Genomic DNA, 25,718 nt, shown 5'->3' with positions numbered 1-25,718 from the left:
ACATTGACTTCTTCCTGGCAGGGCTCCCTGAATTTCTGAAATGAGTAGAATTTCCCCACATCTGATACAGTTCTGCTTGGTCTGCAGTACCTTTCACTGCTTTGATGCATTTGTCATAAAGGAAGATTAGCAGTCATCATGAAAGCTTTGAAACTGCTGACTTGAAGCCATCTGCTTACCTTCTGCCTCCCTCCTGGTCTGCACCTGAAACAAACAAACAAACATGCAAACAATCTAATTTGTTGGCTCCTGGAAGCACATGTCTGTGCATGCAATGGCAGCCTGACAGACTAAGTGAGGACAGCCTAAGTGATTTACAGCCCTCTGCAAACCTCTAGGAACTTTGAAGAAAGGGTAAAGGACAGCACCAGCAGATCCAGGGAACTGCCATGAGCAACCAAATCTCTAGGATCTCCTGGTTTGCCTCTCATTGCCATTTGAAGTCTCCTAGATCCTGCACTTAAATGTGTGTTAACAGCCAAATACCTAAAACCACCCCATTGTGCACAACACTCATGTAAAATGTCCCTTTTCTGTTCTCTTCCCTTGCAGTCCAGGTTAAGATGATTTATTCTGGACCTGCAGGCACTTATCCCTTCCAGCCATGAATTCATGAATTCACAAATGCTCAGAGCCCCAGATCCATGCAGACCAAGTATGTGCACACACACACATATATATATATATATCCTCATAGAGATCTGGACAGAAGCTGTCCCCAGATATCCACCTCGTGGTGGAAACCAATCCTCTCCCAGTTTGACAGATGGGGAAAGTGAAGCCCCAAGCTGAATTGATCCCACCCAGGATAATCTGCACTAGAACTGGCATAGGAGGAAAAAAAGAAAAACCCCAAACAATAAACCATAAGAAGGTCTCTGGTCCCTTTTGATGGAACTGCCAAACCTCTTATGTTTTGGTCAAACTGCCTCAGAAAGAGTAAAACATCAGAGGCTGCTGGTGAAGTTGCTGGTGGCACAATGGACATTGCCAGGTAGGCATTTGTCCTGGTGCAGCCAGGTAATTGTAGTACTACTACAAAACACCATTGTCCTTGAAGCAAGGCAAACACCTCTACAAACACAGATGTTTGCACTAGCAATCCTTTGAAGCTCTATTCTGGCCCAGGACAGAGTAGCAGGTCCTACAATGTGGGGCAAATGGGTGCAAGGAGAAATGCTGCTTATACCACAGCATGTACAGGAGACCCAGCAACTCTGTTCAAAGGACACAGAGAAGATCTAGCAGCTGGACCATGGTTTACTTTCAAGAGGGAAAACAGCAGGAAAGCTCTGGTGGAAGAGGTGGGCAAATATGGGGCTGATGTTTTCTTAGACCACAAAAGCTCAGGAGCCAACTTCATGGTTCAGCTCTCAGCTACAGGGAAGTTCCTGAGCAGCAGTGCCTGATGATTCCAGTGAGGACATTTACACCTAAAAAGCCAGACACAGCAAAACATTCACAGTCTCTCACCTGGACATCCTCATTACTTTGCAATGTTCCTCAGGCTTAACCAAGAATCGCTTAAAGAAATCCAAATCCATCCTTTCCACATCACAGACTTACTACAGTCTGCCTAAGGAGAATGGCAGCCAGCACCAAGTCCCACTGACAGCAGTGGAGGAAGGCTGCAGAAATACACCTGAGGCTGCAGAAGAAGAGGTCAGGCAGCTGTGATGCCTTCGCAGAAGCAGGAGCAGAACAGAACCCTGGAGATGCTCCATTCTTTCAGAGGGAGGAAAGTCCCTGCCTGGTCTGCCTGTGCCCTCTTGTGGCTGCCTGACCATGCTGCACAGGGTAGGACCAAACATCCAAAGAACGGAGGCAAAGAAGCCTTTGCACAGAAGCAAGATTCTTGTATTAAATTTTAATACAGACACTGTAGATCCTTAAAAAAACAACCAAACAAAATAAAAAAAAACCATAAAATTGATATCCCACCTTGGAAATAGGTCTCGATTCAAAGTTTTGTTGCTTAACCTAGGACAGCTGAGGAGCTGAGAAACACAAAACAACTTTACAGTCATCTGAGCACAAACAGCCCAAACAGACCCATCAGGGAGGGATTCAAACACAGAGCTCTGAGCTCTGTGAGTCAGGAGGACAAACCTTCTAATCACTCCATCATATCTGCTGTTAGCCCTGGTGGTTGCCTGCCATCCCTCTTTGAAGCCCAAATCCAGACAGGGAAATTTGTCCTGGCTCCCCCCCTGGCTCTACTCAAGCACTGGCACCCAGGGCACAAGGACAGGCAGACACCACCAGCTTGGGTCCTGCTTTAGAATTATGGAGTCGTTTTGGGTGGAAAAAGACCTTTAAGGGCATCAAATCCAACCATTAACCCACCACTGCCAAGGCCACCACTAAACCATGTCCCTCAGTATCACATCTACATGACTTCTGAATCCCTCCCTGGATGGTAACTCCACCACTGCTCTGGTGCATCCTGTGCCAAAGCCTGACAATCCTTTGGGAGAATTTCTCCTAATATTCAAACTAAACCTTCCCTGGCACAACTTGAGGCTGTTCCCTCTTGTCCTATTGCTTGCTACTTGGGAGAAGGGATTGACACCCACCTTGCTACAACCTTCTTTTAGGCACTTGTGGAGTTGTAGAGCTCCCTCTACTGCTATAACCAAGAAATAATGGCAAGAGATCTTCCATGTTAATGTCCACAGCTAAACATGGGAGGAGAATAAATAAGTGAAGTCAGAGCAACTCAACTTCCCAACCTGAAGAGTGTGAGAGTTGCTGCAGGGCAGGTACACACAACCAGCTGGTTTCCCACTTATGTTTGTCTCTGCTGTGCTGCACAAGGGCTGGAGCCAGAGGAACCCAACCCCAGTCCCCATTCTCCTTCTCTGGACAAAAAAAGGGCAGCCTTGTTATGCAACTATAGGAAGGAATTACCTGAAAAGGAGGAGCAAGTTCAGTCCCTGCTGCTGCTACAACTCATGCTTGCCAGCTCCTGCCTTTGCATCCAAAGCCCAGGGCCACAGTGCAGCCAAGAGCAGACCTGCCAAAGAGTCAGTGATCCAAAAGCCTGCAAAGAGAAACAATCACTACACCAAGGGCCTACTGGTAAGGAATGAGAGCTTCTGAAAGCTGCCACCATCCTCCTGCTGGTAGGAAAAGCAGGAGACTGCTCAGCCCTGTGAGGAAACAAGGAGCTGGAAAAGTCCTGAGCCTTGCTCAAGAAGAACCACAGGGGCCTGCCTTGTCACCAGAAATGCCTGTGCTAAAACTGTTTGCTACCAGAACACTGGGACTTAGTGCTCTGGTGAAGCTGGGGAGCAGTCAGCTACAGGAGGGGCAAACTGATGAGAAAAAACATAAAAACCCCTTAGGACATGCACAGAGCACAATCCCAGACAAAATGGATTTTTCTCTTGGCTACTCAGCACACATAACCCAACAAACCCAACCCCCAGGACAGCAACCAGACCTTTGAAGAGGTTAATAACAAATGTTTATTTTCCTTTATTAAAGAGCAGGGTGCAACCATCCCCCTGTTAACGGAGTGACTTCATATTATTTTACAACTTGTTCTCTCTGCTTTGTTTCAAATTCAAGACAACCTTCTACAATGCATTCTGCATTTCCTCTCATCTCAAAAGTGCTTTTACAAAATGACACCAGGGTGGAGGGAAAAAAAAATAAAATCCCCCACACCAAACCATCTCCTACATAAAGAGATCATCTCATTCCCAGTGCTGCAATGCAGCAGCCACATCTGTTGTGCAATGTAGCAGCTAATGGCACAGGATGACAGGGAGAGATCAAAAAAGGGCAGGGGGAATAGACACAAGGAGAAACTGCCAGGGATAGAATTTACCTGAGCTGAAATCTGCAACTGAGAAAAGACATTTCTATTTTCTCCTCTGGGAAAGTTGTTGTCAGATTGCCACAAGTCTGCAGACTCCAAGGAGATGCAGGTTTCTCACTAGCTCAAGAGCCATCCAGACTCTTAACCCAAGGATGTATTTTCAAGGTTTTTACTCCACATTTAAAACTTATTCCTTGGGTGAACTGTTGCAGATGTATGCACTCATCCAGCTAAGGTGAGCAGCATAAGCTGGGGCACTGTGCTGAGGGAAGCAAAAGCAGAACTGAGGTGTTAACAACTTGGACTTGCAGGTCAGCCCTTTCTGAGGTGGATTCAGAGCTTGTGTCTCATCAGGAATGTGTAGTCCCAGCACAGGGAATGACAACTCAGGTTTCACATAGTTACTAAACCTTGGCAAACAATACTACAAGGAGAGGTGTCCCCTGAGGAGCAGCTCTGCAGCTTATTGTGAGTGTGGTCAGCAAGAGGAAAGCTTTGTGCTCATTGGGATCTTCCACAGAAGGTTCTGAGATCTGCTGTGAAGTTGTCCTTGTATTAGATTCCAAACAAAAAGACTTTTGTCTTCCCCATCTATTCCTCCCTCTCCTGGACAACACTACAACAGCTCAGTTAAGTTTCTTCCACTGAAGACACAGAATTCCTACTGTGAGGATGAAACTTTATGGAGCTGAGGATGGTGATTTGGTTCTGGGCACCAACTTGAGAAGATGGGAGCTGCTGATGGCAGAGGGACAGGGTGACATCCCAGTAAAGAGTGCAGAAGTGCCAATGTGAGATGAAACCTCCAGGATACATGGTGGCTGAGCTGATTCCACAGTCACTGAAAAAAAAGGCTAAATTGGCTACAAAACACTGTCATGGCTTTAGCAGCTCTCTAGACACAGCCTGAGTTACACTCGAGGAGACTTCTGCTTTCCTCAGCATTAGTGAAACCCTTCCATGCTCATCTGAGGCAAACAGGAACTGCAGCCACCTCTCTCACATGGACAGAAAGATGTCTCAAATCTCCTTGTTGGTGACAGGAGGCCAGGAGAAGGCAGTGTTCCCAGCAGACATCCATCTCTCGGTCTGATGAAATACTGGGAGGAAATATCAGGGCATCAAGACTGTTCTCAGCTTGGCCATGCTTGTTCTGGTGACACAAAGAACCCAACCTGGGACTATGGTTTCCATCTCTAACAGTGGGAACTACTGTCCAAAGCTACCCTGAGAACAGGAACAGCCCAAAGGCATCTGTTTGTGAGTGAGGTTTGTATCTAAGAGCACCACGGGGGAACTTCTCCACCAAGGAATGCCACAGGGCACCCACCACCTGTCAAGGTCCACATCTGCCTGTGACAACTGCAACAGATCCTCTAGATGAGAAGAAATCCTGCAGACTGCAGCCAAGCTGTGGCCAGCTGTGAGCTATGCAATTTTCCTGCTTGCCTTCTTCTGCTGAAGGTCCCAGGTGCACAACTCCAGCTCTGCTCTGGCTGTTCCCCTAGCCTGGATTACCCAGTGCCAAGCTGCAAGCTAAAAACAGAAACAAATCCCTCTTTGTGACTCAGTTGGCAGGAAGCTTCTTTTGCAGGCTTCCTTTAAAAGGAGCAAGGAAGTACTTGGACACAGGCTGTTCATGGCTCTCCATAAGATTATTGTGTGCTGCTGGCATTTGCAGGGAGTGGTCAGGAGGACCTGGGGCACAGCACCCTCCACCAAGAGATGGACAGACAGCCAGCATCTGTCCTGAAAGACTTGCTTACAAAGGTCCAAGAGTCCTGCCCTGCACAGGATTGGCCTCAGATTATGCCAAAGCAGATTGTATATATAAAAAAAAAAAAAAGTTTTTTTTTTAAATGGATATACACTGCATATAGGAGACTCCATAGAGGACAGTCTACAGATGGCCATCCCAGAGCAGCCAGGGCCAGCCCAGCTCTGAGGGGGTGACTTGGCAGCTGCATTCCAGTCACAGTTGGAGAAGTGGGACAGCTGAAGGTGGAACTTGTGCTTCTCACTGCTTGATCAGCTGCAGGCAGAAGGAGGGTGGGGAAGGCCCACCTCAGGAGAGGCACTGCTTTCATCTGTCTGGCAGACTCCATCTGACAAGCTGTTCATACAGGAGCAGTTTCCTTCCATGTTCAACCCTCTGCTTACATCTCACTGGGATAAAACCCAAGTTTGGCCAGAGACATCTCCCTCCTGAGCCGCATGACCTCCCAGTACATCAGCTCCACTGTGAAGCAAAATGGGTGTGGGGAAGAAGAAAAAAACCACACATACACAAAAAAAATCAGTAAGTAAGGCATGGCTGGACACCACTTCATGTTATGCCATTCTCCCAGGGCAGCCCAACCAAGATCATCTCCAAAATGAAGGAAGCAGACATGCTGGAGGAGCAGAACAGGTCCATCAGGTCACCCCTCACCACCTCCACCCCAGGGCAAGCCTCCCAACAAGCTGCCAGGCAAGGACTTGGTGCATCTGTTACACCTGTTCATGCTTTGCTGTTCAGGGTACCCCAAAAGCTGCTTCTATTCCTGTCAGGCTGAAAAGAGCCTCTTAATTCCTCCCAATGTCCCAAGGAAGGTGTCCCCACCACAGCCAGCTACTCCCCCCTCTTACCATCCTGCCTCACCAAGCCCTGCTGGATGTAGCGAATGTATGTGAAGAAGTTGCACACTGCTGTGATCTGAGGGGGAGAGAAAAACAAAAGGAAAAACAAGTCAGCTACAAGAGGCTCCCAAGAGGCTCACACAGCACCCAGCAGGAGAGCTCTGGATCTTCACTGCCTGAGAACTAGTAGCACATACCAGAGGGAAAGAGATAGGAAAGAATCTGGCTTAGAAAGAAAAAGAAAATTCTGAGCATCTACAATCCTGTCCCAAGATGTTTCACTGTCCATCAGACACACTGGGGAAGAACTCCAATCTACTGCAGATTTGAGACATAAATAATCACTATTTAGTTTGCTAAAGTTCATGATTTTCTTTCACTGTTCTCCAAATGTTTGGAGTTATTAAGGGGGTTCATGACACATCAGAGTACTTTGGTGCAAATGACAAAAATAATTCAACATAATGTTGTCCATGCACAACCCCAACTTTTTGTCTCAGACATCCTTTAGTCACATGCTGCAAGATCAGCTCTTCTGATACGCAATCAGGAAAGAAAAAACTAAAATGCTCCACTGATTCAGAGCCCAAACAGCAACATTAAGAGATCATTCACCTTCTCCCTTCCCTCCAAAGAAAGGACAGCTTGTTCTCAGAACCATTTGAATCACTCATCTGTACTGGAACAGTAACAAGAGCCAGCATTTAAAGAGCAGAAAATTACTGTGTTTTACAAAGAACAATTAATAATAATAATAAAGCAAAACAATCAAAGCCCTGTACTGAATCAAACCACGGAAAGTGAACACACTGAAGATAAGTTGCCTGAAGGAAGGTAAGGCAGAGCACAGGAATATGAGGCAGGGCTGGAGACCTGCTCTTTATTCACCAACCAAGAGCCACCTTGACTTCAGGAACACACTCAAGGCCCACAGGTCTCTGTCAGGTTAAAGGCTGACCCAATAGCTCCTCCATTTCAGAGCTTGAAGCAGTTTTGGAGGGTTGAAGCACCCTGGGAAGGTGGAAAACTCACCCTGGCCCTGCAGGATGGTGAGATGTAGTAGTAATTCCCAGAATCCCCCAGCATGATTCGGTGCTTGCAGGTCCTGGGGAGGCCACTCAGAGCACATTTCCTGCAAGGAAAAAACACTTCAGCCTTCAGTGATCTCATGGCACAGTAGAGCACAGCAACTCAACAATCTCCAGACCATCCCCAAGAGCTGGAAGTGGGAGCTCAGAAGCTAGATGCTGCATTAGTTCAGAAGAAGAAAAAAACTTCCCCTGATCTGAGCCTTTTGCTCCTTGAAAGAGTCCATAAATGGCAAGTTTAGGATACCTTAAGCTAAATATCAGGAAACATAAATTTTACTCCATACCCAATTCCATACATTGAAATCAAGGCTGTAGCCCTTGCTGGCAGACAGCCCAAGACAAAACCACAGAGAATATTAAAGAGGTGAGGCTGGAGCAGAGTATAACAAATGCCATCTGGTCTCAGCACATCTCTTCCATGTTCCTGGAGAGGCTTTGGCTGAAGTTCTTTATCAACTTTCCTGACATTGTTGGCTGGGGACAAAACCTGGTCTCAAACCAGGTAAATTTGACCAGAACTTGAGTCGGGAACTCAAAAGAAGCCACACTGCAGCTCTTCTGTTAGGCTCCTAATGATTAATTTGGACCTGATGCAAAGCTACTCCAGTTGAAGCCACAAAGAGGGACTTTGCAGTGACTTCAGGGGCTTTGGATGAGGCTCCTAGTTCCTGAGAACAAGCCAGTCCCTTCTTGAGCACATGGAAGAAGCTCAGCTGCCCAGCTGGAAGGAGATTTCAGACTGCATGAAGAAAACAGTGTCTTCAAGGCAGCTCAGCTCCCAAGGAGACCAAAAGACACAAGCAGCAAGGGTTCAGCATGTTTTTATTTTCTTGCCATTTCCTTCTGTTATTTGCAAGATGAATGGTTCCCAGGACCAGCCAGTTGCCCTTCCTTCATCATCAATTAAAGCAGTAAAGCAGAATTCTCTGCTGCAGTCATCACCACATTCCCTGGGGATTAGGGGCCTGCATGATGAGAAGAACATCACTCCCCAGCTGCAAAAAACTGTTCTGTAGGCCATGGAAGATGACAACACAAATGTTGAGAGCTTCTGAGCAGGTCTCAGTGCTTGCTTTCCACTGAATTCAAGGCAAATATGAGCCAAGAGTGGAAGCATGGGCTGTTAAGTGTTCAGTTGCAATGAGAAGTAATCATTGCCCAAACATAAACACAACTTCCAGGGATCAAAGCCTCAGAAGGTACAGGGTGAGTGATACCTTTGTAAATAAAGACACCTTTAACAGTTCCTAAACTGAAGCATTACAGCACATGGTTGATACCACTTGGTGTAACCCCAGCTATCACAACTCCAGCTAGAAGTAACCTTGTAGTTGGACACTCTACACACCCCAGGGCACTCTGCCTGACACACCAGCATGAAAACCCAGCTGTCCTCAGCACCTCCTGCCCAGCATTTTGCTCTCATGCCATACAGACAAATGTCACACAGTGGCCAATTCAATTCCTGCCTGTCCAGACTCTTCAAACTGCTGCACTGGGGTCTGTGCAGTAGGGTACAGATTCCAGCTTGAGGAGGGAGCTCAGCTTTCTCATTTTGGGTCAAGGGCATGTCCAAAGTTGCCACAAAAATCAGTGTTTTTGCATCTAGGAAACAAAGGGGAATAAATTCCTTTTGGGCCCTTTAATACCAATAGGAAGATTCCTGTCTGGGTGGTCATTAAACAGAGTTAAAAAGTTAGCTTAGTTCAGCTCCAGCCTCAAAGCTGTTAAACTGCACTATGTTAGTAACTTGTTAGTGGATTAGAGATCTTTGATCACTGTCTAAAAATAAATACTTCACTTACGTTACAATTTGTGACTGGAGCCCACTGTGAAGACACACACCAGAAAAAAAAATCAAAAGGAAACCAATAAGGATAAATGCAGGATGGGTTGTTCTGGGAACAGGCATGAACTCAGGGAATAATTTGCAAAGATGATGGAAAATGCAGAAGAGTGGTAGAGCAGCATTTTCTGTGACAGGAACATCTTCACTTAGAAGGTGTTCTGCTTGAAGGTAAAAGAGTGAAGTACAAAGGAGAACCATGACTGAACTTAAATCCCCTGTCCTCATCTGGAACATCCTGTCACTCCTCCCAGTGCTCCTCACACAAGCTCCTGAGCAGCCATAGCCCCAGTTCTGATGGCAAGGTGACAGCATCAGGGGGGGGAAGATGACACACAGCAAGAGATCTCTTCTGACCCACCTGGTGCAAGGTCAGGACTGCAAGGTGAGCCCAAACCTCACAGGATAAAAGAACAGGAGATAATACAGCTCTGACTTAATCCTTTCACCCTTGGTTGTGCACAACCACACCTTCAGAGAACATTAAACAAGTTGCTACCTTAAGGGAAAAAACCCCAACCCTCTCCTAAACCAAGGGCACTAAAAACATCACTGGGTTATCCCCCAAGACACTCAACTGCAAGAGCTGAGCTGAACTTACTCCTCTTCTCACACAAAGATGAGCTCCCAGCTGAGATGAGCAGCAAGGAAAGGACAAGAGAGCATAAGCATGGCTCCTTACTTTGGCCCACCACACTCTTCTGCTGACACCTTCACCACAGGCAGTGTTTGGGAAGCCACAGGTTCAATGGTGAGTGTGTTCTGCTCCACAGCCACTCGCACCAGCTCTGACAGCTGCAGCAAAGAGAAATCAGTGCAGACAGGAATGTGCAAAGCTTACCTCCAGAGAGGTACAACTTCAGTGCTGCAGAACCCTGCAGTGTTTGTAGCACTCACCTCCTGCTTAGTGAAGTCCAGACAAGGTCCTACATCTTCTCGATAAATTCTGTCCAGAAAGGAGCAGGATTTATCCAGAGTGGGAGATTCCTTCCAGGCCTGGAACTCAGAAAATAAAATGGAGTCGACCTGCCAAAAATTGTTGAAGAAGGAAAGTGAGTGGAGGGAGAGATCCCACAGCAGAAGGTATCTGTTACCATGAAGGTAACCTAACCATGAAGCAGCTGCTTCTGCATCCTGGGATGCTCATACATCACAGAGTGTCTGAGGGAAGCTGACTTATCCCATGAATCTTTCATCTCCCACCCATGAGCTGCTCTGTGCCAGACTGACACAGTCACACTGGGCTTATTGTACCTCTTTAGCTCATTCTTCTTCAGGAGAGGGCAGCACTCCTGTTTCAGGAAAGCCACCATGCAGCCACTGAACAAACCAAGTGTCCACTCAGCCCATGGAAGGAATGAAGAGAGAAGCAGAATGGCAGTGGCAGCCAGGACACAGGAGGCAGAGCCCTTCTGTAAAAATTGCTACAGAAAAGGTTTGGGAAAAGCTATTATCAAACTGCCATCAGCAGGACTACGTTTGGTGAGCCCAAGTGTGAGCTCACAGGGTATGCCAACACTTTAAAGACCAAGAACTCTGGTGTCTGGGGAGTTGCAGAAGTACTGGGAACACTGGGCTTGCAGAAGCAAGGTGAGTGCTGGAAAGGAGGTCCCTTACATGGGAACTCAAAAAGGAGGAACAGCTTTCCCCATTCCAATGTCCACTCACTGCCTCTTAGAAGCATTGGGACTTAGAAGCATTGTCACTGCTCAGCAGAAAGGGACCCAGGACAGAACCTGCTCCCATCCCCAGAGCCTACAGAAGGTTGATCCCTCTATTCCTGTCAGACTTCACTCCTGGAGACTCTCTGGGACCTGACTTTTAAACCTCAGATGGATCATTAGCAGAACAACCAAGCTGACTGACAGAGCATCTCTTTAGAAGGCCAGCAAATCCTTTTAAAGCTGCTGAAAGGAAAAACAAAATTAAAGCAACCCTGCTGAGCAACACAAAGATCATGAATGAACAAAGCTGAAAAAGGTCTGGGCTCTCAGCACACCATGCTATGGAGGCTGCTCATTCAGTACCAGGAGACAGCTACAGAGTCATAGGATGGAAAAATAAATTGAGAAAAGCACACAAAAAAACAACCAACCAAAAAAAAACCAACAAAGCAAAACTATGGAGGCTAGCATAAAGTAGAACTGAAAGGCTGGAAGTGTGAGGCAGATGAGTCCCAGCCCTCCCCAGTGCTGTCCAGAGAGGTTACCTGCTGCAAGGTTGAGGAAGCATCAGCCCCCAAGGCCTGCCAGCTGGGTTCATAGGTGATGTGGATGGCCTTCCCAGGGAGGATACAAAGGAGCAGAGAGAGGAGAGTGGGTAACCCCGACTTTGAGGGCAGAGGAAGAGACAGAGAGTGAAGGAAAAGGTTTAGAGACAGGCAAGAAAGGGAGAGAAAAAACTGAGACAAAAGATACAAAGAAAGGTTCAAGTCCTCCCTTCCAGGGAGGAAAGCATGGTGCTCAGATCACAGGGCCACAAGCCACACCTTTTGGTTTGAGGTGCAAAAGGGAACAGAAATTGTCATTTTTAGGCTCCAGTTAGGATGTGGTGTGTTTTTTTCACAGAGCACCAGCTCTCTGAATGCCAGGTTCCCTTTTATCACCTCTCACATAGGGTCAACCAAGGAACAGAAATTAAGTTTTCTTGGGTTTACAAGATTCATTCTCTTGATTTGTACAATTATCAGTCACTTTGGAAGCTGTAGCCCTGGGATTTTAAGCTCTGGGATATCTGCACCAAGTGGAAGGTACCTACAAAATGAAATGACAGGTCCAAATCTTTAACAAGCAAGTCACAAGAGCTTGTATTTTTTTAAACATCACCAACTTGAGCTTTGCTGAGACTGAGCCAACAACTCAGTAAGCAAAAGTTCTCTCTGCTCTCTTTAGGCAACTTCTACAGGGTAGTGAGATGTTCACCCAACTGAGCTCTCTGTTTGGAGAACGGTTAGCACTGGGAGAGGTCTCAGGACTTTAAAATGATTAAAACCTTTTTCTTTCCAGCCCTGGAAGCAGCTTCTAACTGACCACATGTGACTCCAACTTCAACATCTCTGGACTGCTCTCTGTTTGACCAAGAGAAACCACTGCATCAGGCCCTCATGGCCACTGAACTGATATTTCCCTTTGCCTTTCTTTCTGCCCCAGCCTTTGTTCTTCTCTGCCTGGGAACAGTTAAAGATCTTCATCTCTGGTTGCAACTGCTGTGTCAGGACAATGGCTACGGCCAATGTTGCCTGAAGCATTCCAGCCAAACTCCAGCAACAAGAGCCTTGTGCAGAAGCTGATGAAGCACATTCACTGAGTCCACTGCCAAAAGCAGAGGTTACCAGCAGTGCCAGCACAGTCCTGTTTGGTGAGAGGATTCATTGCACACTGCCCTTCTGCATATATTCTCACATGAGCCAAGTGACCAGGTACCTCCATGTTCCCTCAGCAATTTGTGAGGACAGAGGCTGCAGCTCCCACAAAATCACCAGGCAGACATATTCCCCCACCACGGCCTCACTCATATTCATTCTTCCACCAAGCAGCATGAGCTGCCTCCTTCTGCTTCCCAGAACAGCTGTATACACATCTAGCTAGTGGAAAATTCCCAGACAGAAAGGTCCTGCAAACATTGGGAAGTGTTACTGACACCCGTGGTCACGGGAGGTAGGGGACTACCAAAGGATAACCAAAGGCAACTGAGCAGGGTTTGGGTTTTGTTTGAAATATCCTCACAAATGCTTTGTATACTTATCTGCCCAGTTCCTTCCAATGAGGAAGGAATCAAATGTAATCATTAAACACCTGCTCTGCAAAAAGGAAGAGCAGTGACAAGCCCAAGAACACAGAACAAGTCACAGACACTAGAAGTTGATGGAGGTGCCTTGGTGTTCAAGCCAAACTAGGTAGAGAGAAGAAACAACATCAAATCATGCCAGAACAGGCAGTGCACTCAGCTGCCAAGATGCAGCAGAATAATTGGCTTCCCCTCAGCAGCTCCTGACATAGCCAGCCTCAGCACTGATAACTCCTGAATCTGTCTGTGCCCTCCAGGGATCTCTCAACAACTTCCTCTTCGCAGTTGTCCTGATGAAGCCTTCAGCAGGCTTCCCAGAAGGGGAAATCTCAAACGGAAACCCTCCAAGGCCTGCCTCAGCAGAAATTTAGGGAACAAGCCAGATTAGTGCACAGACAGCTTCTCCCAGTCTGAAACCACAGAGCTCCCCAGGAAGCCTGAACTGGAAGCTGCACAGCTCCCTGAGCACAGCAAGAGCAGTGGCTCCAAGGCTGATGGAGTGAACGACCCTCACCCACCTCTTTGCACTCCCGACTGACTGGTTCTGGTGTCACATTCTGGCTGGCAGCTGAGACCATGGCACTGCTGGTGCTCTTGTTTCGCCCATGGCCCTTCCTGAAGACAGCTTTGGAAGGGCTCTGGAGCTGAGGGTGCAGCTCCCGGTTGGGAGAGGAAGGTGTGGAGGTGATCACCAGAGTCTTCAGAGCTGTCACCTCTGCCTGCAGCATGTCAATCTGAGAAGACAAGGCAAGAGTCAGCAGCACTTCCTGAGCTCCAGCTTGCTGCACCCCACCAAATGCTAAAGCAACAGGGAACCAGCTACAAGCCCTCCCCACTGTCCCCCAGAATTTTAGGCAGGGCTAAACAAGCAGCTATGCAGGAGCCCCTCTGCTCCTCAGTCTGAGCACATTTTGCCCCAGGCTCTTTTTAGACTCGATAACCCAGAAGAAACTTCTCTCTCTCTCCTCAAGAAGGAACCAGTTGAACAGCTCTGTGATGCAGCCTCCAACTCCCTGCTCTATCCATCCCCACAGCTGTGGACACTTTCCCCTCCTTCACCCAGTGTCTGCTGGAGAGGGAACAGAGAAAATGCTACATCTCAGAGAGACCAAGATGCAGGCATTTTACTCTCTTCCAGTCAACAAAAAGCACCATGGGCAGGCTGGGCAGAGATGTCACCAACCTAGCACAGATATTAAGACACAGAAAGTGCAGTTCTCACCTTCCCTCGTGCCTCCTTCAGCTGTTTCTCTGATGCTGCCTGCTTAGTGTTTGCTTCTCTCACCATCTTGTGGGCTTCCTGGACCAGAGAGAGAATTTTAGTCTGCCTGTTGCAGCCCCAATTCATAAAGCTCCCTCTGCTATATTCATTGCATGCTCTGGGCAAGCAAGGGGAGAAACACCACTGCCACATCAGGTGTCAGCTGCAAAGAGCTTTCTCCCAGAATTTCCCAAAGACTCTCAGTCTGGAGTGCACCCCCTTTATGAGAGTGCAGAGCTGGCTTAATGTCAGCAAGGGCTGGCACAAGCCAGGGAATCATCTCTATTAGACAGCAGCTACTGGTCAGACTCCAGAACAGACACTGGAGAGGACCAAGGAGCTGTGCTTAGCTCCAGCAACAGACACCTCCCCTAGTCTGTGTTTGCTACCAGATATACAGATCCACAACTCCTGTGCTCTTTATGCCACCTCACAGCTGCCAGATGGGGAAAGAAATGCATGCAAATGCTCCCCAGGAGGAGATGCAAGCCCCTGCTCTCAGGCTTTGCCTGCAGCACTGCCAGCTCTGTGTCTGCAAATGGGAAAGAACAACAGGAGAAAGAAGGAAACTGGGGGAGGAGATGGCTGGAAGTTCAGGGAAAGCTTGTCTTCAAGGAGTTGGATGTAAGCTTAGCTGAAGAAATTATGGGAAAAGGAAGAGGGTGGTACCTCAAACAGGCTAGCTGTTAACTCCTCTAGTTCCTGCTCCAGTTGTTCTCTGACTTTTGACAACCTCTCACATTCTTTGTCCTTCAGCTTCAGCTCCTGTTGAGGAAATGGAGAGGGACACATGAGCTCAGAGCAAGGCCCTAGCAGTGACAAACCCACCCACCACAACACGGATCTCTGGCCCAACACTCCTGTCACTAAGCTCTCCACCAGGCTCCATGTCATCCCTCCACAAGTGGCAGCAGGCTTTTCAGGCTGGAATTTGCCATGGGACAAGAAGGCTGCAGAGTAAGCACTGCTGCTTTCTGCAGCAGGTCTCCAGGACTCATTTGGATGTTGGCACAGAGGCTTTGGGTCAACCTAGCAACTGATGTCCTTCATGGCCACCTCAGCTCAACCCTTCTGCCAGCTTCAGACTGCAGCACAGCCACATTCAGACCCTGCTTCCCTCAGCACCACCTCTAGGAAAAAACCCCAGAGGCTCCAATCTGTGCCACCATCCCTTCAGGTGTTCTCAGAAACTCCAGGCCTTACCTTCTGTGCTTTCTGCAGCTCTTCCTTCAGGAATTCAGAGCCCTTTTCACGGATCTCCACTGAGGAGCTCCGGAGACGTGACACATTGAGCTGCTCAGTGGCCTGGGTCTCATCCACACCTCCAGCATCTTGGCATCCAGGTTCTGGCTCCTCCCTGCTGCCTTTGGATGGCATTAGTGTCTTCCAGTGCCCCACAACAGGTTGTGTCTGGCCGTCTTCCTCAAAACTGGCCTGGCTGTGGGATAACAGCACAGATATATAGAGGAAATAAAGACTTTGGGGGAATTCTCCACCCCTATCCTGGGATCTTTAAGAATCACATCAAGTCTACGTTGAGATGCCTGCACTTGAAGGGCTGGTTTCCAAACAGTGAGTACTCCCTCACATAATTCTGGACACAACAGGCAAAGCAATGCTATTAGTAACTCCTGATTTCCAGATTTCCAGTTGCTGGGGTCTTTAGGAGTCTTTAGGAGAAGAGAACATGGGCTTGAGTGCCTGCATGGCAGGGCCCTACAATCATAGCATTGCCCAGATCAAGTGCATCACTCCCTCTTCATGCACTGAAGTGTCCTCACAAGTGGTCACTTGTCACTTGAAGTCACTGGGATCATGTTCAAGCTTTCTATCATTCCCAGCCACTCAGCAGGACACACACACTGCAGGACAGATTAACCTGCTGCCAGTTATCTCTGGGTCACAAGCCTTAGCTGAGCTGTGGTGCCCATGCACAGCACCAATCCCTCCTCCTGCACACTCCTTCTTGCCTCCTACTTTGTCCTGCAGAGAAGCTACCACCACCTCCTTCTGGTTAGGTTTCTTTCTCTTCTTGCCTTTTCCCAACATCTCTTTTCCTCTTCTGAACTTGCTCTACCTCCTGTATTCCACACTCTTGCCCCTTGCACTGACTCCAGCCCCAAACTGGGCTTATCTCCTCAGCCATGTTCTCCCTCACCTCACCCAAACACAAAGAGCAGTCAAACCATGAAGCCCAACTACTGCCAGGCCTTTTTCTCCTAGGCTGTGGCACTCAGCAGCAGCATAGTGCTACCATCTTTTCTTTTCAAATTGTTCCCTTCCTGCCCCTCCAAGCTGCCCGTGAGCAACAGTTGTCAGTCATGTTTCAAAGAGGGAAAGAAACAGCAGCTACCAGCTAATTCAGCTCAGGTGCCTCAGGAAAGCATGCAAAAAAGCACCAGGGGAAAACTATCTGAGCCTTTGGAAGATAAAGAGCACAAGATCATCACCATGCCAAGCCAACCAGACAGCAGTTTGACTACAGAACTAGGGGAGGAGGACACAGATTTAGTTGAATTCTGTTAAGCAGAGAACAAAGGAAAGCACCAGAACGACAGTGCCACAGCAGTGCTAAGAAGGTAGGAAAACTACCTAGGAAAACTAGGCAGAAACTAATTAGTGTCAACTTCACCTGGGTTTGAACCTTCACTAGGAAAATCTAGAAAAGGAGGCTCATCCTAGTGACACTACTAAATTTGGAAGTCTGGAAAACAACATAAAAGAGCGTGCTGGGGAAAGGGCAGGAAAATAACATTAGTTTTGGCCAGAGGAAAAAGGGCAGACAGTGCCTCAAAGCAAAGGTAATTCCTTTTGAGCTATTCAGCATGCTGGGACTGCTTGATAACAAGCAGTATCCCCAGACACAGAGGGATATGCTTGACTGAGTGAGCCACGAGTAAGAGGAACTCCCAAGCTGGGCAGGCATCTACAGTTTGAGGTGCCAGAGACTGCCCAAGCACAAACTCCACGGTGTGAAGAGTGTGCAGTGCCTGCTCTGTCCAGCTTGGCTCCTCTGTTGGCACCTTTGGTTTATCAGAGGGAAGACAGAACTGCACAGAAGAAATAGAACAGTTTTATAAAGGTCAAGATTAGCTAACCCAGATCATTTACCTAGCCAGTGACACTGCTAACGGGATGAGGAGCTCTCCAGAGGCTCTCAGCACTAAGGAAGGGGAGGGATTGAGAAAGGCAGTGACCCAAAGGAAGGAATTTAGGACTCTACAGGAAGGTGGGGACATAATGAGAGAAATTCATCCCAGAGATCAGGAGAGTTTCTGTGCAATGGATTTGCCACAGAGCACAGGGAGCATGCCAAATGGGGAAGTCAATACCAAACAACCAAAAACCAAAAAGAGAACACAGAGGAAAAGCTCAACTCAAAACCAATCAGTCAATTAAAAAAGCATAATAAGCAGCAGTAAGGAAAGAGACATTTCAAAAGTCTGCTAAACTATTAAAGACAGCTACTCTAACCCCTACAAATAGGGAGAAAAAAACCAACACTGTTTCTTTGTGACTCTCGGGTCCCAAGATGAAAGCTGTTTGTCTTGGGAGACAGGTATTCATTCCAGGGTATTTCCACGTGCTATGGAAGAAAATTGGAGGACACAGGAATGAAACAGTCCCACCCACACTCTGGAATGCTGAGGGACCTAAAAACCTATCCTGAAAAATTCTGTCATTATTTTCTGTATTTCTTCTATGAAAGAACACCACATTCTCCGTGCTGTGTAAAAATAATCCCAACAAAAGCCTCAGCTGTGCTGGCTTCAGCCCAACCAAAGCCCAACCTCCAGCATCCAGCTCTGAAACCTCCCAGAGACCAAAGGACCACCACCACCACTTGCATTCTCTTGCTGGGCTGACTGGTGCCTTTCTTGGGAAAATGTATCATAGCCTAAAGGTTCCACAGTGCCACAAGAAATGTAAATTCACACACACACACACACACAAAAACCCCAAACAACCCAACACCCCACAACCTTCTAAAGCTGGATTCTGTAGAAAAAGGAAAAAAAATGTGCAGGATCTGCATTTTTTCCAGCGGGCCCCACAGTGCTGACCTGACAGGGTTATTTCCTGTACGAAGAGCCTGTGGGTCTCTCCAGGTTAAAATTACCCTCAGGCTTGCAAAGAGGACCTAAATTTTCCACTCTTGATCTGATCACTGCTGTTCTGGATTGCTATGAAGCAGTACCAGTCCATAGGCTGCTCACTACCCCACCAGGTCTCAAATGCTTTTGCAAAGCATAGAGTCTGTTCTATTCCAGCATGACACAAAATTTCTATTTCTTACATTTCTCTCCATCACCCATGGTGTCTGTATGTCTGTATATCACCTCATTATTTGACTCCTTAGTTGACTTCTATATGACTGCATGCACAAACACACAGCTGTAGAGCCTAGAGAGCTTTTCAGCTGCAAGGACTGTTAACAACAAAAGAAGCAAACCCAATGGATGTCCAAGGGGAAACTCATCTTCTCCCAAGCCTCCCAGCTCTTGTCCCAGCCCCCAGCCCCCCTCCTTGAAGGGTAAGGTCCAGGTGCCAGACCCTGCAGACCCTCAAAGCCCACATAGTTGTTCTGATTAGAGAAGACCTTTAAGATAACAGGTCCCACCATTAAACAGAGTCCAGTGATAACCCCTGTCCCTTAGTACATCATCTACACAGCTTTCAAACAGGGATGTTTCCCCCAGGGATGGGGATTCAACCACCTGCCAGGGCAGCCTGGACCAGGGCTTGACAACCCTTTCAGTGACCAGATTTTTTTCTAATATCCAACCTAAACCTCCCCTGTCGCAACTTGAGTCCAATTCCTCTTGTTCAATCATTTGTTCTTTGGGAGAAGAATCTTCCCTGGCTCCAGCCTTCTTTCAGGGAACTGCAGAGCCCGAAGCTCTCCCCTCAGCCTCCTCAGCTCCAGGCTGAACACCCTCAGCTCCCTCAGCCTCTCCTCACAAGTTCTCCAGACCTTCTCCTTGTGCTCCAAGACCCCTCCCCAGCTCCGCTGCCCTTTTCTGCCCATGCTCCATCCTCTCAATGTCCTGATTGTAGTCAGGAGCCCACAGCTGACCCCAGGATTCGAGGTTTCGAGCAGAGGGGGCCGATTCTTGCCCTGGACCACACCAGGATACCGCTTCCCACACCGGGACACCGCTGGCCTTCCTAACCACACTGCCGCTTCATATTCACCCGCCTTGCCACTCAATTCTGTCTCCACCGGGCACTTTTCCAGTCACAAAAGACCGAAGGGGTGAGCCCCGCCGCCTCCCCCCCTCCCCGGCCAGGCCCCGCAGCTAACATTACCTCAGCGCCCTCCACCTCCCCACAGCCGGCAGACACGGACTCCCAGACCTACCCCCGCCGCATGCTGGGTCCCGCTGCTGCCACAACACCCCCACCGCCGCTGCCGCTGTTGCTGCTCTCAGGGCGGAGGCGGAGGAGCTGCCGCCCCCATTGCCCGCACCATTCCCGCCGCTCCGGTACCGCCTGAAGGACGCGGCTCCCGCCGCCCGCGGGATGAGGGGGGAGAGGAACGGCGGCGGCACCACGTGACCCCGCCACGGCTCGCGCCCCAGGGGCCGCGCCTGCGCGCTGCCGCCCCCCCCCCCTCCTCTCCCTCTCGGCTCGTAATGTCGGGAGGGAAGGGGAAGGGGAAAGGGAGAGGAGAGGGAAGGGGAAAGGGAAGGAAGAAGAAGGGTGACACTGTCACGCTGTGTCGTCTGTCGCGTCCCCTTGGCCGTGGGGTTGAGCCTGTCCCGTTGGAGGCTCCTTCGGGGAGGGGTCAGCGAGGCGCTGGGTTTTGTCAGGCTGAGAGGGGAGGCTGCGAGGCTCAAATGAGCGATGGGCTCGGGGATGTCTCCAGATATTTAGTTCCTTAAGAGGCCTGCGAAAGGCTCATGGGGTAGAAACACAAGCCTCAGAATTAATGTCGGTGTCCTGGGGAATTCAGAATGAAAAGGAGATGGAGCGAGTCCAGGGGAGGCCATGGAGGTGATGGGAGGGCTGGAGCAGCTCTGCTGCGGAGACAGCCTGAGAGCTGGGGGTGTTCAGTCGGGAAAAGGCTGCAGGGAGACCTCAGAGCACCCTCCAGTGCTTGAAGGTGCTCCAGGGAAGCTGGAGAGGGACTTTTTCTAAGGGCATATGTGATAGGATGAGGGGTAATGGTGTTTAACTGGGAGAGGAGCAATCAGGGTTGGACATTAGGAAGAAATTCTTTGGTGTGAGGGTGCTGAGCCCCTGGCCCAGGTTTCCCAGAGAAGCTGTGGCTGCCCCATCCCTGGCAGTGTTCCAGGATAGGTTGAATGGGGCTTGGAGCAACCTGGACTGGTGGGAAATGTCCCTGCCCATGGCCAAAGGAGTTGGGAAAAGATGATCTTTAATGTCCTTTCCAACTCAAACCCATTCTATGGTTTTGGGACTCCTCACTCCTGTTGTCTGTTTGCTGTTGGTGGAAAGAAAAGGCCTTCCTAAAAAACTGAGGTTGTGGAGAGACAACCCCTGCCATGATGATGTGTACTCTGGCAGGGATTCAAAGTGGTACCAGCAGCTGGTAACACCCTTAAGCTCCCCATCAACACATCATCCCTCCCTGGCACAAAATGTGCTCTCAGTTTCCTGCTGAAACAGCTCATGGGCTCAGTGGGGAAGCCTGGGTTGCAGAGAAGTGATAATATACATGATTCTCTGGATGATATACAGGGAGGTGAAAGGATGGGAGAAATGTGGCTGTGGGGGGAGAAAGGCTTGTCAGCAGTGGGCAAAAGGATTTTTAAACTCAGCATTCAGGAAAATCACTGGGCTTTTCATGCCCAAGATGGTCACTCTACTGAGCTTTGAACTTTGGATGCTGTGGCTCCAATTTTTAGTTCACTCATCCCTGAACTGGCTGTCTCCAGTGGATGAGAGCAGTCATGTGCCTGCTCTGATTTACATCCTCTCTGCCAAGCAGTGGGAACACACTGTTCTCTGCCCACCCATTCTCCTCCCTCCTGCATCCCTACCTGTGTGTGGAATCACAGAACATAGGATTGTTTCGGTGGGAAAAGACCTTTAAGATCACCAAGCCCTCCTCCCCCTTTGCCCAGGGTGTTCTGAAAGCTTTTTCCTCGCTTGCTCTGCAAGCACAGAAGGGAAAAAAGGATCAGAGAGAGGTGATTCCTGGAGTGTTTGGAAATCACCAATCCACTCCACAGCCCATCACTGAAATCAAGAGGAGTTTTAGGAAGCTCACCCTTTCACTGGAGCATTACCTACAGGCAGGGAGACAACTGCCAGCACTGTGGGGTTCCCACCTCCCCAACAAGTGCTCCAGACAGTGCACAACCCATTGTCCCTGTCCCTGGGGACACGTCTCCTCAATGGGAACAAAATAGGCAAAAGATTCCTGCTGTTACCCCAGTCCTACAAACCACCTCTAGACTAACAGCACCACCATGTTGGTGACAGGGCCTCCATTGCACCAAAACTGCCCCTGCCCTTGCAGGACACCCTCAGGATATGGCTTCCAGACCATTCCCCCATGTTTCCCCTTGTGTCCTACCTTGCCATGGCTCTGAGCTTTCCTCCAGGCAGTGGAATCTTCTCTGAACCTTCAGACACAAGGGCAGCTCCTGCCCTGTCCTTTGCCTCTCTGCCTGACACAACCCTGAAGGCAGCAGGCAAGTCAGATGAGGTGATCCTGGTACCCATTGTACAACATCACTCAACCACCCAGGGAGCAATTCCCTGTCCCAGCTTCTTCAGGGTGTCCATGTCACCTACAGCCCATCCATCACATGGATCCAAGGTGACAACAAAGGCCAATTTCCTGCTGTGAAGTCTTGGATTCAAGTGTCCAAGGAGTTTCTGTCGATGGCTGTAACCTTTGTTATCTTCAGAGAACTTTTGGGAGGAGGGGAAAGATCTTCAGTTTTGCAAGGCAGCACCAGAAGTCATTAATGTTTGTAATTATTAACTCCCAAGGCCTGGTTGTCAGGGACAGAGGGTCCTCAGATTAGAAAGGCAGAACTTCCAGGATCCAGCAAAGGCAGGAAGAATGGGAACTGATAATGCAGACAGGAAGCTTTAAGAGGAGACGTGCTGGAGATGCTGAATCCCACTCACTTGCAAAAATAACTTATGAGAAGGTGAAAGTGCCATGTGCACCCCTCACTCCCAGCCCCAAAAGATAAGCAATGGTACCAAGGAAGCCTAGAGAAACCCTGAGCTATCTCCATAACCAGATGAAAGGGCTGGCCCAGCAGAGCAGAACTCAGTGCACATCATTCCCAAGCTGAGGGTTAATATGCAAGCTGCCTCGAGGCAGGAAAAGCTGCTGCCTTCTCCATGCTCTCTGCACAAGCTGATCCCCTGGCTGTGTTGTGAAGAGTTTATAAGTGGATGTCCAAGAGCTGGTGGGACACAGACCCACCAGCTTTAAAGAAACAACAAACCATGAGGCAACCTCACAGGCTCAGTGCAGTTGGAAGCTCTCACCCAGCACCTTGGTCTCAAGCCAGGAAGTATTTTGCTGTCTCCCACATAATTTCCCATTTATATTTCATGGAAACTAAAATTGATCATTGAAGTGTCAGAAAATCCATTTTGCCTCCTGCAAGCCTCCACAGCCCTGTTGTGAAGATCCTGACGTGGTACCTCCCCACTGCCACAGGTGTTTCCAGGCACCCTTTTTGCTTTCACATCTTTCCCATTTCTGCTGCCTCTGCTCACTCACTTGTACCCACTCATCCCCACTCCTCTCACATCCTTCCTGCAGATCCATCTTGCCAAGCTACTGACTCTTTACCTTTTGCTTCTCATCCTCCCACCTCCTCCAGGCAAAGCAGCATCTCACTGATGCTTTCTATGTCTTCTTAAGTCAGGTCCTTTGCTCCCCATGGCTCTTCCACAAAAGAAAGGAATCCCCCCAGTCCTTCCCTTGGGTTTTTCAGGTGCAGGAATACCCTTGTGGCACTCCATTGCCATTCTCTGACCCAGCTCTGCATCCCCAGCTCCTGGGCAGTCATCTGTCACCTCTGGAGCCCCTCCACACCATTTTTCCAGTGACCTCCTCTCAGCCCAGGCTTTGTAGAGACAGACACTGAGCAACTGGGGAACCACCAGCACAAAGCAGAGACTCCCATTTGGTGGGCTGTGTTTCTGGTGGTCCTGTGCCTTCTCTAGACAGCAAGCTCTCTGCCTCCACATCAACCTGATCCTTCATATTCCCTCCTGGAGTACCCACAGCTTCCTCTGAATGGGTGGTAAACAAAAAGCAGGAATCAGAATCCTGAGTTTGGTTCAAACAAACTCCAAGACCACTCTGCAGAGCAAAAGCAGCTCTTACCTAGGACACCCTGCCCAGCAAGGATGGGGACACAGGCTTAGAAGGGAAGAAGGAACAAGGATTATCTTTGAGCTTGGAAAGCAGGACTACACCCCTGGCCCAGCAAACCCAGCCCAGATGTTACTGCCATGAAAATGAGAATGAAAACAAATGGCATAAAACTCCAGGCTTCATCCACCCACATGGATGTTATTGCCATGAAAATGAAAACAAATGGCATAAAACTTCAGGCTTCATCCGCTCCCCTCCCTCTCTCCTGTCTCAGCCAGCTGTGCAGCATGTTTGCTCAACTAGCCAGAAAGGCTTCTGAAAGGGTCCTCTGAGATCTGTGGGTTTAAAAATCTCTTCTTTCATGAAGAGGATCTGCTTTGATCGCCCAACAAAGTGCAGCAGTGCTGTGTTGCTTGGAAGGATGCTGCTAAGGGCAGTCCCGTTGTGACACTGAGCAGAGAGCCACCAGAGACACTGCTGTTCCTGCTGGTTCACAGCTGCAGGGACCTGACGGGGAGCAACCTCACACTCAGCAGCATCCTTTGAAGGAAAGGTTTAGGCTGAACCCAGGGCAAATGACACCAGATGGACAAGGAAAAAGAGCAGCTGGAAAACTCTGAGTGAAAGGAGGACTCATCTCCCTTTCTGCTGGCTGATTTATCCAACCAGAAACTTTTCAGTCCTTCCCACGACACCTGCAAGAAGGCAACAAGCAGTCCCCAGAAGTGACATCCAGGACCAACACACTTGGTCCTGTCTTTGGAACCTAATCCTCACCACGCTGGGTAAGGCAAGAAAAGGAGCACCCAGGCACCCTGTGACTTGGTCTGTGCCATCCCAAATGGCTCCTTTTACACACAGAGGCCAACTCCACCTCATAGAAGTAGGGAGCCTGGTGCTACCAAGTGGCTCTCTATGTGCCACAGAAAAACCAAAACCAAAAAAAAAAGAACCCAAAGACACTTGTAAAAAGCAGCAGAGCTGGCAGGGATGTGGCTTCTTCCATTACAGAAGCAAGTGACCCTCTCCCTATGTCAAAGCAGCACATAGTCCATGAGGAGATAAATGACCACACTGAGCTTGAATGCTGTGTGACAGCAGCCTCAATGTGCCCTCAGCTCTCAGGGCACCCCCAGGAAGGTGCAAAATGAACTCTTGCAACATAAGGGAAAGAAGTCTGGGGAGCCTCACAGAAGTACTGAAGGTCACTGTGTCCTCTTCAAACATCCATGACCAGCTCAAACTCAGAGTGAACCCTGTCTGTGCAAATCAGCACCTCCTCAGAGATACTTGCCACTTTTTTTTTTTAATTTCTTACATCAGATTCCAGAGAAGGGAATCAGTTTGAGGAATACTCCTGATGCCTACTTAAGCTCTGAAAGTGAAGAAGGGAAAGGGATTTCACTAAATTTTGGGTTGAGCTCACTTCCTGTCACAGTAACTCAGTCCCTGCTTCTGTAAAATGGAGAAAATGATTCCAGGAGAGTGAGACTGAGGATGGATGTCAGAACCTCTCTGCTTTCTCTGCAAAGCAAACTTTCAGAGGGACATCTTCCTCAAGACCTGCAAGTTCTGAGGCCACAGAGGATGTGAAAAGGGATCCAAGCAGCACTTCCACACTGGTAAAAAACTGCCCAAGTTATTTCTTATTAACTTTCATGTTAAATACCACAGATATTTCCTGCTGTCCTACCAGCAGCTGCCAGCTGAGCTACTCTCAGAGGAGGGCAGCAGAGTTCCCCAGATGCCAGCACATCCCTCTGCTAAGAGCAGGACACTTAAGGTTTTCCTCTTAGAGTTTCCAGGGGTCAACCACTCCCAAGAGCTCCAGCAAATCTCTCACTTGAACCATTTTTGTCCCCTGCCCACCCCTCATCTCAGCCTGCCTGACCACTAATTCCATCTCTCTGGATATTTCCACAAAGAGCCTCCCCTCTCAACCATGGAGAGGGGCCCTTGCATGGACC

The 25,718-nt window shown here is 48.8% G+C and overlaps 1 protein-coding gene across 2 annotated transcripts in view; it reads right to left on the bottom strand.

Moving 5' to 3' along the window:
- Window positions 1-3,450: 3,450 nt before the first annotated feature.
- RAB3IL1 (RAB3A interacting protein like 1) overlaps window positions 3,451-25,718 on the bottom strand; it is a 28,338-nt gene continuing 6,070 nt past the window's right edge. Inside the window, exons 2-12 of one of the 2 annotated variants that reach the window (XM_030451161.1) lie at window positions 15,633-15,867; window positions 15,099-15,194; window positions 14,391-14,468; window positions 13,687-13,902; window positions 11,592-11,711; window positions 10,280-10,408; window positions 10,065-10,177; window positions 9,342-9,365; window positions 7,478-7,577; window positions 6,455-6,521; window positions 3,451-6,065 (exon numbers count right to left, since the gene is read on the bottom strand). In XM_030451161.1, coding sequence (XP_030307021.1) covers window positions 5,983-6,065; window positions 6,455-6,521; window positions 7,478-7,577; window positions 9,342-9,365; window positions 10,065-10,177; window positions 10,280-10,408; window positions 11,592-11,711; window positions 13,687-13,902; window positions 14,391-14,468; window positions 15,099-15,194; window positions 15,633-15,806 — 1,200 coding nt within the window. In that variant the 5' untranslated portion in view covers window positions 15,807-15,867 and the 3' untranslated portion in view covers window positions 3,451-5,982. Of the gene's footprint in view, window positions 6,066-6,454; window positions 6,522-7,477; window positions 7,578-9,341; window positions 9,366-10,064; window positions 10,178-10,279; window positions 10,409-11,591; window positions 11,712-13,686; window positions 13,903-14,390; window positions 14,469-15,098; window positions 15,195-15,632; window positions 15,868-19,791; window positions 20,001-25,718 lie in introns of those variants that run through there. The other variant, XM_030451160.1, reaches the window with a different exon arrangement.

Source organism: Calypte anna, chromosome 5 (assembly GCF_003957555.1).
Source record: "Calypte anna isolate BGI_N300 chromosome 5, bCalAnn1_v1.p, whole genome shotgun sequence".
In the NCBI taxonomy this organism is placed as follows: Eukaryota; Metazoa; Chordata; class Aves; order Apodiformes; family Trochilidae; genus Calypte; species Calypte anna.
Note: the sequence above shows the minus strand (reverse complement) of the source record. Positions and strands in the feature narration are given on the sequence as shown.